This window comes from Solanum dulcamara, chromosome 11, assembly GCF_947179165.1.
Source record: "Solanum dulcamara chromosome 11, daSolDulc1.2, whole genome shotgun sequence".
Classification (NCBI taxonomy): domain Eukaryota; kingdom Viridiplantae; phylum Streptophyta; class Magnoliopsida; order Solanales; family Solanaceae; genus Solanum; species Solanum dulcamara.
Window position 1 is genome coordinate 47,212,645 of NC_077247.1, and position 12,559 is coordinate 47,225,203.

Here is a 12,559-nt window from a genome sequence, read left to right on the forward strand (position 1 = left end):
ACAGTTATTTAGATTAATTATTAGAACAAGGATAGATAAAACAATAATAAGTGCATCTTTGATTTCTCAAAAGCAACATTTAATGTGAACTAGATCTATTTTTAATTTTTTTTTAGCTGAAACGTTCTATTTTTATTTAGCTGAGGTTGAATTGATCAGTGCAGTAGCCAAAGATTTTTAATTTGTTTGATAATAAAAAAATGATTTTCAATTTTCATGTGCTTTGGGAGTGTAGGCTCGGAGTGGTAAAAAAAAAACCATAATAAAATCTAACCATAACAATCAGATTAATTACTCCTCTAAATTTATATGATACAATTTACTGAATATGAAGTTTAAGATTTTGTAATATGTCAAAATTTACTCTTAAAATAATATTTGAATAGAAAAGAACTTTTTGGATAAAATATTAATAATATCATTAAATATTTGCCAAATAAAAAAATATGCCATTCTATTTTTAAACTCACTAAAAACAAAGCGATTCATATAAATGGCATAAAGTGAATATATATATATATATATAAAAGGACATTTACTTGATTAAAAATATTTAAAAAATAATCACAAATCTCCTTTATTTATTTTCAGATGAGGTAGTCAAACTAATTTCAAAAGTAGTCAATGACGGAGATTACATAAATTTATACTAGCTATGACGCCATTTATTACTTCTTACTTGTATTTGCCTATATATTTCACTCTTCCTTGCATCTCCACTTCACATTACTCTCTCACCACCATTTCGATATCATGCATCGAACTAATTCCCACAGAAATTTCTCTCCCACAAGCAGCGGATCCTCCACTGCAGGCGCTAGTGCCCGCGGATCCACTAATCGCGAATCACCTCTACCACCTCCCCGTGATCAGAGCAACAAAAAGGTGAGGAAAACGAGGATTGCAAAGGTGGTGGCGGAAAATGCAATAGTAATCGTGGCTGTGCGTGGATGCTTCATGTGCATCACTGTGAATGATTTGGTGCAAAAACTGGGCGTTAACCCTAAGATTGTAGAGGTAGAGGAGGCGGAGAAAACCCCGATGTTGATTCAGCTGTTGAAGATTGAGGGCGACGGCAGAGGGCCGTGTGAGTTGCCGGCGGTATATGTTGGTGGGAAGCTGTTGGGAGGCGTTGATAAAGTTATGGAGGCTCATGTCAAGGGAGAATTTGTTCCCATGCTTAGGGCAGCCGGAGCCTTGTGGCTTTGAAAATCTCTTTCTTTCTTTACCTTTAATTTTGTGGGCAGATGGCAGTTCAAATGTATCCTAATGGTATTAATACGAATTTTATTTTTATGAAAGAAATGAAACTTTTGAAACATTGATCTAAATCGAGATGTGATTATAAATTATTTAATTAAAAATAAAATAAAAAGTCTCAAGTTAGATCATATCAAAAAAATTGAAGCAGATAGAGTATTAATAGATAAGTTTTTCATTGTACTCATCAGAGCATCAAGCATATATACTTAAGTTTAACAATCTGCAAAATTTTAAGGTACATTTGCTACTGATTTTAGTTTAGGTTGAATTGCACTATTTTCCTTCGATTTGTTCTCATTTTTTTGAATGAAAGACCTAATTTTACTAATTTCCATGAACAACTACTTTAAAATCAGTTGCTACCCCTAGGGTTCATCTCGATCTTCCATTTTTCCTAGCATATATGTACAACTAAGTCGGTTAATGCACCCTTATCTCCACACGAGAATGCAACTACTAATTTCTTCAATTTCATTATACCACTTCCGTACTCAGGTCACATTAAAATTGACACCGAAAACAACCATACTTCTTCTCATGACCCGAAATCAAGAGCCTAACTATGAACCTCTCACTAAATCCCTTTATACTATGCGACAAGTATAGATTTAACTACTCAGATAAGAGAAGACCTAGCCTACCTGGGTGCCAAACAGTTGTGGAGAATTAACGTAGCTCTTATCCTTGGTTCCAGATGCCCGGCGGGCAAGATAGTCCTGAAATCTGTTGGTTGGAATTCCTCCGGTGCTGAAATTTCTTTCCCTTCACTTTTCAAGTCAGGAGAAGCCTTTTGGAGGGTTTTACAGTAACTCTCGCCTCTAATTCACACTTTGGGAGGAGTGGGAAAATAAGAAAATCACGATTTAAGTTCTGTCCCACAATTTCCCGCTCTGGCGGTAGGCTTCCTGCTGGCGCGGGGCAGTTGTGGGGAGACTATCCCGCTCCGGTGGGATTGTGGGGGCCAATTGACTTATTTCTCTTGCGATTTCTCCCGCTCTTAATTAACGACGGTTCGGATCTTAAGGATCTTTTTAACGTACATCTGCTACTGATTTTAGTATAGGTTGAATTGCACTATCATCTTTTAATTTATTCTCATTTTTCCGAATCAAAGCCCTAATTTTACTAATTTCATTGAACAACTACTTTATAATGTTGAAGTTAATTCCATATTAGTATAAAATGGTAATGCCGTTTATATATCTTTGTATTTAACCAAAATATATCCAAAGAAATGATATATATGCAGTTTTAGAATTACTTAAGTTTCTTTATTCGCATGTATACTGCACTTTTATTTATTTTGCTCATTTTTCCGTTCAATATTTTAAGGATCTATTATTCAGGTAAACAAGAAAAATTAATCATTCAAGAATATATATTATAACCAGAGAGTTTTAACTAATAATGCTTTTTCAATCATGAATATCAATAATCTTCTTGAAATATCAAGTTTGATAGTTTCGCACTTTCGTGTATATATAATTGGTTAAATATAATATCTGAAACAATTCTACTCCGTAAACAAAAACCAACTATACATATTAATCATAAAATGCCTCAAGTAAGATGTGTCAATGTGACAAGTAGTTAACCGGTTGCAGTAGAGCAATAAGTATTTATTTAGTGTCAATTAGATATTTTGAATTTGTTTTCTAGCAAAATATAAAATCATCTTTATTAGAAAATGTGTTTTACTTTACTATAATTTTTTTTTTTTTTTGTAAAAGTTCAGATTTAATCAAGTCTCAATGTTCACATTGTAGATCAGGCGAAAATAAAAAAAATGTGAGAAGTAGTTTGTATTAATTGAATAGTTGACTCTCAACTATGAAGCACCAATGACACTTCATGTGATTTTAATTGATCATTATCCAAATTAACTATATTGTAATTATTGTGAGTGTAGATAATCCGGCAGTTCCATTTTAACTATCACATTATCATTATAAAAATTTGTCCTAAAATAAGTCACTTATAGTACATAGTTTTTGCAATTTATTTATAATAATTATTAAAACTTAATAAATTTGATTTTTTCTTTATTATGATTATATGACATATCAAATAATAAAAGGTCTTTTTAATAATCATTAGTCAATTTATCCTTTATATCAACTTATTTTTCAATCTGCTGAAATGAGTTGAACTAGTAAATGGACAGGTCAATAATCCGTCCAAACCTGAATGATTTGGATTTGATTTTGCCACCATAGCTAGTCTCAGTTTGTGACATATTTTATCTAAAAAAGAATGTCATTTTTTATAATTAAACATAATTAACTTTAAATTTTTTCTTTTATTATTATAAATTGAAATGGTTTATACATAAATGAACTTAGGTTTCTTTTAGTTCATAGGCTCATAGCATAAATATTAAAAATCTTTTTCTTAAAACTTTATATGTAATCAAGTGATGTCACACAAATTGAGATAGAAAAAAGTATTTAATAACATTAACTTCTTATAAATTGTATGTACTCATTGTTGAAAGATTTATTTTTATTAGAACAATGATATATAAAACAATAATAAGTGTGTCTTTGATTTCTCAAAAGCAACATTTAATGTGAACAAGATCTATTTTTTTTTTAAATTTAGCTAAAACGTTAATCTATTTTTATTTAGTTGAGATTGATTTGATCAGTGCACTAGCCAAAGATTTTTAATTTATTTGATAATTAAAAACTGTTTTTCAATTTTTTTGTGCTTTAGATTGTAGGTTTTTGAAGTGGTAAAAACAATCATAATAAAATTGAACCATAACAACAAAACTAATTACTCGTCTCATTTTATTGATATAATTTGACCGAATACAAAATATAAGATATATGAAAAGACTTTGCAATATTTTAAATTACTCTTAAAACAAATGAATTTTTAAATAGAAAAATACATTTTATGAAGTTTTGGAATAAAATATTGATAGTGCAATTAAATTTGTCAAATAAAAAATATATCATTTTTTTAGACTCATAAAAGAAAATCGATTCATATAAATGAGATAAACTAGGTACATATTTATATATAAGGACATAAATTACTTAATTAAAACTATCGAATAAATAATCGCAAATCTCCTTAATTTATTTTCATATGAGGTGGTCAAACGAATTTCAATAGTAGTTAGTGACGGAGATTACATGTATCAAATACTAGCTATGACGCTATTTATTACTTCTGACTTGTAACTGTCTATATATACCACTCTTTCTTGCATCTCCACTTCACATTACTCCCTCACCCCCTTTCGATAATATGCGTCGAACTATTTCCCACAGAAATTTCTTTCCCACAAGCAGCGGATCTTCCGCTGCAACACCACCTCCTCCTGATCAGAGCAACAAAAAGGTGAGAAAAACGGGGATTGCAAAGGTGGTGGCAGAAAACGCAATGGTTATTGTGGCCGTGCGTGGATGCTTCATGTGCATCACTGTGAATGGTTTGGTGCAAAAAATGGGTGTTAACCCTAAAATTGTAGAGGTAGAGGAGGCGGAGAAAACCGCGATGTTGGTGCAGCTGTCAAAGATTGAGGAAGGCAGCGGAGGACCATTGGAGTTGCCGGCGATATATGTTGGTGGGAAGCTGTTGGGAGGTGTTGATAAAGTTATGGAGGCTCATGTCCAGGGAGAATTTGTTCCCATTCTTAGAGCAGCTGGAGCCTTATGGCTTTGAAAATCTCTTTGTTTCTTTCTTTCCCTTTAATTTTGTGGACAAGTGGCAGTTCAAATGTACCCTAATGCTATTGGACGTGAATTTTTTTTTAATGGAAAAAATGAAACATTGATCAAAATCGAGCGACACATAATTATGTGATTATAAGTTATTTAATCAAAAATATAATGAAAAGTTTCAAGTTAAGACCCCGTTTGGATCCCCTTTTCAGCTTTTGGACGTGTTTGTCTAATGCTGACTTTAAGCCATAAAGTTCTTAAAGTCAGTCAGAAATGAAAGGTTAGGATTTCTAACTTTTTTTTCCAAAGTGCTTAAAGTCATTTTCTTTGACCATGGAAATTACTTTTATATCCTTTATATTTTAACTAAATTCTCAAACTACCTTTTTTTATTCTTTTAACCCTAAAATTCACATCATAAGCACTTTTATCCAAACACTCAACTGCTTATTTATAAAAATAACTTTCAGCACTTCAAAGTTCTAAAAACACTTTATACATAAAAGTTACTTTTTTTAAGCCTATCCAAACGGGCTCTAAATCATTTCTAAAAAAGGATGTATGATATACTTTTTGAAAAAATTTAAAAAGTAAAATCAATGCATAAATTGAGATGGATGGAGTATTAGTAGATAAGTGTTTCATCGCTCTCATCTCCGCATCAAGTCAAATAGTTAAAGTTTAACAATCCTAAGCAACTTTAAGGTACATCTGCTACTGATTTTAGTTTGGGTTGAATTGCACTATCTTCCTTTAATTTATTCTCATGTTTTCGAATCAAAGCCCTATTTTTACTGATTTCATTGAACAGCTACTTTAAAAATATTGAAGATAAATCAGTATTAGCATTAAAATGGTAATGCAGTATATATATCTTTGTATTTGACCGAAATTCATCGAAAGAAATGATATATATGCAGTTTTAGAATTACATAAGTTTCTTTATTCGTATGTATACTGCATTTTTTATTTATTTTGCTTATTTTTGCGTTCATTATTTAAGGGCCAATTATTCAGACAAAGAACAAAAATCATTCAAGAATACATATTACTGTATAATCAGAGATAATTGTAACTAATAATGTTTTTTTAATCATGAATATCAAAAATATGAATCTAGATTTAATCAAATCTCAATATAAATACCGAGCCGAAAATAAAAAAAAATGTGAGACTGTCAATTATGAAGCTCCATTAATGACACTTAAGATGATTTAAATCGATCATTATCCAAATTAACTATATTAGAGTTAGTGTGAGGATAGATACTCCTTTCGTCCCATTTTAACTATTACTTTATTATAATAAAATTGTTCCAAAATAAGTCTTTTTAGTAATTCTAAATTAAAATTAACAATTGTTTCCAACTATTTCTAATTATTGAAATGTAATTCTTTTTAATAATGTTCAATTTTCAAAAAGTTATCTAATAAATAAAAATAACTTAATAAATTATGCCTTATATTTATTGTTTTTCGAAAGAAAAAAAAAACCCTCTAAAAAAGCACACGATAATCGTGGAACGAGAAAAAAAAATGGGATAGAAAAGAAGAGGGTAGATGATTTAATGGATGACAGAGGATAGATGATATAATGGATGACGTAACCACTAAAAAATTTCTTAACTGAATATTCACACAAGTAAATTAAAACTACAACAAAAGAAAATTAATTTTTGTAATTAGGATATTTTCACTTTTAACTAATGATATGTATCGGCTATGATAACCGCTCAAAGTGCGGTCAATTCAACTAGTTCACATAAGTAAATTAAAACTACAAAAAAAGAAAATTAATTTTTGTAATTAGGATATTTTATTTCTTATTCTTTATTTTCTCAGAATAAACTAAAATACATAATCCTTAAGTCTTGGATGTTCTCATGTTCATATTTATGGTCCAAAAATTTGACTAAAATTACTGTAGTTAGTGCGTAGGTTAGTTTAATGATCATAAAGTGAGTGACACCTAATAATTATATTCTTGTAATCCACGAATATTACAATTAAAGTTGACTAGGTGTTGTTTGAATCGACTATTAATTAATCGTTTATAAGTCAAAATTATAAGTTAGGATTTTAATTTATAATTTTTATTTAAAAATAAGTACTTCAAACATTTTTTAATCTTACTCAAATATTGTACAGGTGCTTTAAAATTATTTTGGCTTAATTATAAGTACCTAAAATAAATCAATTTAAATAGGCTCTAAGATGATTTCTACATATGATGTTTTTTTATCCACAACAAGTAATATTCCACCTTAAAATAAGTATTATCTTAGAAAAAATCACATCTAAGAAGAAATCAATAAATAAATGTGTTGTTTACTAAATTATTCTTATTTAATAAGTTCTCTTGAAAATCAAACATTATTAAGAAAATGAAGTGTAAGGATATAGTTGAAAAAACATACTAATTTTTGTCTTAAATTTCTAAAATGTCACTTATTTTGAGGTAATTTTTCTTTTTAATAAGATGATACTCACTTTGAAATGAAGTGAGTAATTAGTTATAAAGATAATGTATCCCATTTGTTGTCATTAAATAATGGACTAGTTTAATTTGATTATTCCAATTCTGGCAATTTAGATGCATGGCCCCGAGATGATCTCATTGTGATTAAACAGTGGAGTTCTCTAGTCAACTTTGTGTCATCACATGAATTACATTAATGGATTTTGAGTTCTCGACTACGATTGTCATTGAAGATCTAATTTATATTACTTAACTAGTTAGTATGTTAATGCTTTGTGCTTACTTCTTCGTTCTCAAATTATCTATAGTAAATTTTTTTTGAAATTTTTTATAATTATTTTATTATCTATTGATATTCTAACAATTATAACATCACATATATGAACAACTACTGATACTTTACGCCTTTACATCAGCCCTCAATATAATTTTTGATTTTTTTTTTTTTGCAAAATACATTGATCAGTTTCTTCAATCCCTTTCTAATAAGAAACTGAAGAGGCTATTAGGATGTGAATCATAAATATGAAAAAATAGAATTAATTAAAGTGTGAGTCACAAAAAAACATACGTCAGAGTGCAAAACGTAAGAGATTTCTATCAATTAGATGATTGCTACGTACTACTTTACTAGAATAGTAATTAAACGAGTAACATAATCTAGTTACTACTTTACTAGAGTAGTAATTAAACGAGTAAGTATTCAATGAACCCCCCCCCCCCCCCCCCTCCTTCTGATAAAATAGGAGCTGTGACTTAGTAGTTAGTTAGAAAGTTGTTAGTTTGTTATAACTAAGAGGTTAGTTGTAACTAATTAGTAGTTAGAGAATTGATAAAATATCTAGGATATAGTATATATGGACACTTTTAGAAGTCTACTGCTGCACTTTTCATATTCTTCAAATACAAAGAAATGCCCTAATCTTTCTCTTCATTTCTTCTTCCTCTGTATCATTACCCTCTTCATTACTGTCTTCTTCATGGTATCAGAGCGGAAGGCCATAGATATGGTCTAGATCGAGCTACGTGAAAGTCGAAGCTGTCAAAACCAGTGAAGAGAAACAATGGCGGAGGATCTGGACAACGAGCTGCCGGAGAAGCTAAGTCACAATCATCAACTATATCTGAGTGCATCAGACACGTCCGGAGTGGTGTTGGTGTCTATTCAATTAACGGGACCTGAAAACTACTCGGTTTGGAGTCGCTCGATGCGAATCGCCATACTAGGACGCAACAAGCTCGGATTCATCAATGGAACATGTAAGAAGGCTAATTTTGGTGTGAATTTGACAGATCTGTGGGAGCGATGCAACGCCATAGTTCTGTCATGGATAATGAATTGTGTGTCAAAAGAGTTGTTAAGTGGAATTGTGTATTCTTCTGATGCGAGTTCTGTGTGGAATGATCTGAAAGAGCGTTTTGACAAGGTGGATGGATCGAGGATTTTTCAGTTGCACAGAGAAATTGCAACCACAACTCAAGGTACGAGCAGCATTTCTGAATATTTTACGAAGCTGCGATTACTGTGGGCTGAGTTTGATAGCTTAGCCCCCTTTCCTGGATGCAATTGCGAGAAATCGCGCGATTTCGAGGAGTTTATGAAGAGACAAAAATTGTTGCAATTTTTAATGGGACTGAATGAGTCATATGAACAATCTCGAGGCCAGATTTTGATGTTGGTTCCACTACCATCCATTAACCAAGCCTACTCTATGATGATTGAACGAGAGAGTCAAAAGGTTATGGTCAATGCGACTGGATCATCCATGAATGGAGAAATAACAGCTCTCATGACAAGTCGAGGAGGAAATTTCAGTAGATTCAAGAAGAATATGGATGCGCAATGTGATTATTGCAAGTTGAAAGGTCATCTAAAAATAGATTGCTACAAATTGCATGGTTATCCTCCAGATTACAAGTTTAAAAGGAAACCAAATGGTGTCAATCCTATTCACGCACGTGATGGAGATCCTAGAAACAATGGCTACCAGGTAAGAAGAGAAGAACCTAAAGGAAGAGTGTATAATGTGAAGGAGGAAGCTTCTAAGTTTCCTGAAGGTATTAGAGGCACGAAACCAGATATTGAAGCTTACAGAGGAGTGGCTCTACCTCAGGGCAATTGCAATCAGTTAATGAGATTATTAGAGGATCCTTATCGCTACAATCGATTGATACAGTTTTTGGACAAAGAACAGCAAGGAGAAACATCTTCAGCAAGCATGGGCAAGCTATCAAATGCAGAATCTCATAACATGGAAGGTAACGTTATTGCATCCAATGTGACTGTACATGAGGAATCAGATACTATTTCAGCATGTTCTGTAAAAGATAAAAGGGAGGAATGGATAGTAGACAGCGGAGCTACGAATCATATGACATCTAATAAAGAGCTCTTACAAGAAGAGCATACTGTTATTACTGATAAACAGGTGCATCTACCTAATGGTGAGGTAGTAAATGTGACTCACACTGGAAATTGCGAAATCATTGATGGCCACACTATAAGCAATGTGCTGTATATACCTGACTTTAGATATAATCTTTTATCAATCGCCAAGATTACCAGGGAGTTATGTTGTTCAGTCAATTTCTTTCCTGAATTTTGTATATTCCAGGACCTCTCAAGTGGGAAGGTGTTGGAGATTGGTAGGGAGAAGGAAGGCCTTTATTTGCTGAAGCACAAAATAAAAGGAGCACAAGACAAGCAGCAGCTGATGAGAGGATTGATTGCTACAAAAAATGCAGTAGATATTATGTTGTGGCACAGAAGAATGGGTCATGCTTCTGTTAGTGCAATGCAGAAACTTCTGGATATTGATCATGGCCATTGCAAACAAGCTTTAGACAAATGTGAATTGTGTCCTCTTGCTAAACACACTAGAATGGCTTTTCCTGTTAGTGAAACTAAATCCTCTGCTGTTTTTGATTTGTTGCATTTGGATGTATGGGGTCCTTTTCATGTTCAAACTATTGATGGTTATAGATTGTTTTTGACTATTGTTGATGATCATTCACGTATGACTTGGATATATTTGCTCAAACTTAAAAGTGATGTTGTAGTAGTCCTTCGAAACTTTATACAGCTGATCCAGACTCAATTCAATAAGACCATTAAGGTGTTCAGGTCAGACAATGGATCTGAGTTTGTCAATTCAGAATGTGTGCAGTTATTTCTGGCCAATGGTATAGTACATCAAAAAAGCTGTGTCTACACCCCTCAACAGAATGGAGTTGTTGAGCGAAAGCATAGATACATTTTGGAGTTGGCAAGAGCAATCAGATTTCAAGGGGCTTTTCCTTTGAAGTTTTGGGGGTATTGTGTATTAGGGGCTGTTTACATGATGAACAGATTACCCTCAGTTGCCTTAAAAGGTAAAACACCCTTTGAAATATTTCATGGTCACAGATGCTCCCTTGATCATCTCAAAACTATGGGCTGCTTATGCTATGCCAAGAAGCTGCCTTCAGGTGATAAATTTGATTCAAGAGCTGTGCCTGCAGTACACATGGGATACTCTTCTGTAACTAAGGGCTATGTGTTGTACAGCCTGGTGACTCATTCCTTTTTCATATCCAGAGATGTACTTTTCAAAGAGGACATTTTTCCTTTCCGAACCACTGCACACACTGGTCCAATCTTTCTCAATACTTCTACAGATCCTTTCATATATGAGCCTCCTGCTACTTTCTCTGATGAGGTAATTCCTGATCCTGTCTCACTACATGATTCTCCTACAAATGGTGTTCCTGTTAGTGCAGTTCCTACTGCTCCTGCTCCTGAACCTCCCATTGAAGTACCAACTGTTCGAACTTCTTCCAGACAAAGAAAACAACCCTCTTGGATGACAGATTATGTTTCCAACAGTGTTGCAACATCAACTCCATATCCCCTTTCTCATGTGCTAAGTCATGCCAACCTCTCCCCTTCTTATCAGCAGTACCTCACTGCCTTTTCTTGCACTACAGAACCCAAATCATATCATGAAGCATGTTCAAATCCACATTGGATCCAAGCTATGAAAGAAGAGATTCAGGCTCTTCAGGATAATCATACTTGGCAATTGGTTCCATTACCTCCAGGTAAACATCCTATTGGTTGCAGATGGGTTTACAAAGTCAAATTCAGAGCTGATGGTCATATTGAAAGATACAAGGCAAGATTAGTTGCAAAAGGCTATAATCAAAGAGAGGGCCTTGACTACTTAGATACCTTTTCTCCTGTTGTGAAAATTGTTACAGTGAGGAGTGTACTCTCTATTGCTGCTGCTTCTGCCTGGCACATTCATCAAATGGATGTGTATAATGCTTTCTTACAGGGTGATTTGCATGATGAGGTGTACATGTCCCTACCTGAGGGATTTTCTAGCCAGGGGGAGTCACAAGGCTTAGTATGTAGGCTAGTTAAATCCCTATATGGTCTTAAACAAGCTAGCAGACAATGGAATGTAAAACTCACTGATGCACTACTTACCTTTGGTTTTCTACAAAGTGGCCTAGATCATTCATTGTTTATTAAGAGAAAACATGGAAAGATTGTGGTGATTCTGGTATATGTTGATGATATGCTGATAGCTGGAAATGACCTGGAACTAATTGAGCAAACCAAGAAAGCACTGCATGCTAAATTCAAGATCAAAGACCTTGGAATTCTGAAGTATTTCCTGGGAATTGAATTCTGCAGATCAGTGAAGGGAATATTGATGAACCAAAGGAAGTATGCCTTGGAAATGATTGAGGAAGTGGGTCTAACTGGAGCCAAACCATCATGGACACCACTGGATGCCAATGTTAAATTGACAACAACAGAAATGGATGAGGCAACAGGGGCAACAGATGATCCAATATTGGAGGACATAAGATCATATCAAAGATTAATTGGAAGATTACTATATCTGACACTAACTAGGCCAGATATTTGTTTTGCTGTTCAAACCTTAAGTCAATTTTTGCAGAAACCAAAAAGGTCTCATATGGATGCAGCATTGAAGATAGTAAGATACATAAAAAGGAATCCAGCCATGGGAATATTGATGAATAGCAGAAATGAGAACAAGCTGACAGGATACTGTGATGCTGACTGGGCATCATGCCCAAATACTAGAAGATCAGTCACAGGTTTCTTGATCAAACATGGTGAATCCTTG

The 12,559-nt window shown here is 33.1% G+C and overlaps 2 protein-coding genes across 2 annotated transcripts; both read left to right on the forward strand.

Moving 5' to 3' along the window:
- The first annotated feature begins 753 nt into the window (after positions 1 to 753).
- Positions 754 to 1,209, forward strand: LOC129872655 (glutaredoxin-C9-like). Its single transcript, XM_055947585.1, has one exon. It carries the CDS (start codon positions 754 to 756, stop codon positions 1,207 to 1,209), a length of 456 nt encoding a protein of 151 aa, XP_055803560.1.
- Positions 1,210 to 4,521: 3,312 nt separating this feature from the next.
- On the forward strand, positions 4,522 to 4,938 carry LOC129872657 (glutaredoxin-C9-like). The gene has a single exon (XM_055947586.1). It carries the CDS (start codon positions 4,522 to 4,524, stop codon positions 4,936 to 4,938), a length of 417 nt encoding a protein of 138 aa, XP_055803561.1.
- The last annotated feature ends 7,621 nt before the right edge of the window (positions 4,939 to 12,559 follow it).

Excerpts from the sequence above, each read along its gene's own strand:
- LOC129872655 (XM_055947585.1), top strand. The coding sequence starts at position 754 with ATGCATCGAACTAATTCCCACAGAAATTTCTCTCCCACAAGCAGCGGA.
- LOC129872657 (XM_055947586.1), top strand. The coding sequence starts at position 4,522 with ATGCGTCGAACTATTTCCCACAGAAATTTCTTTCCCACAAGCAGCGGA.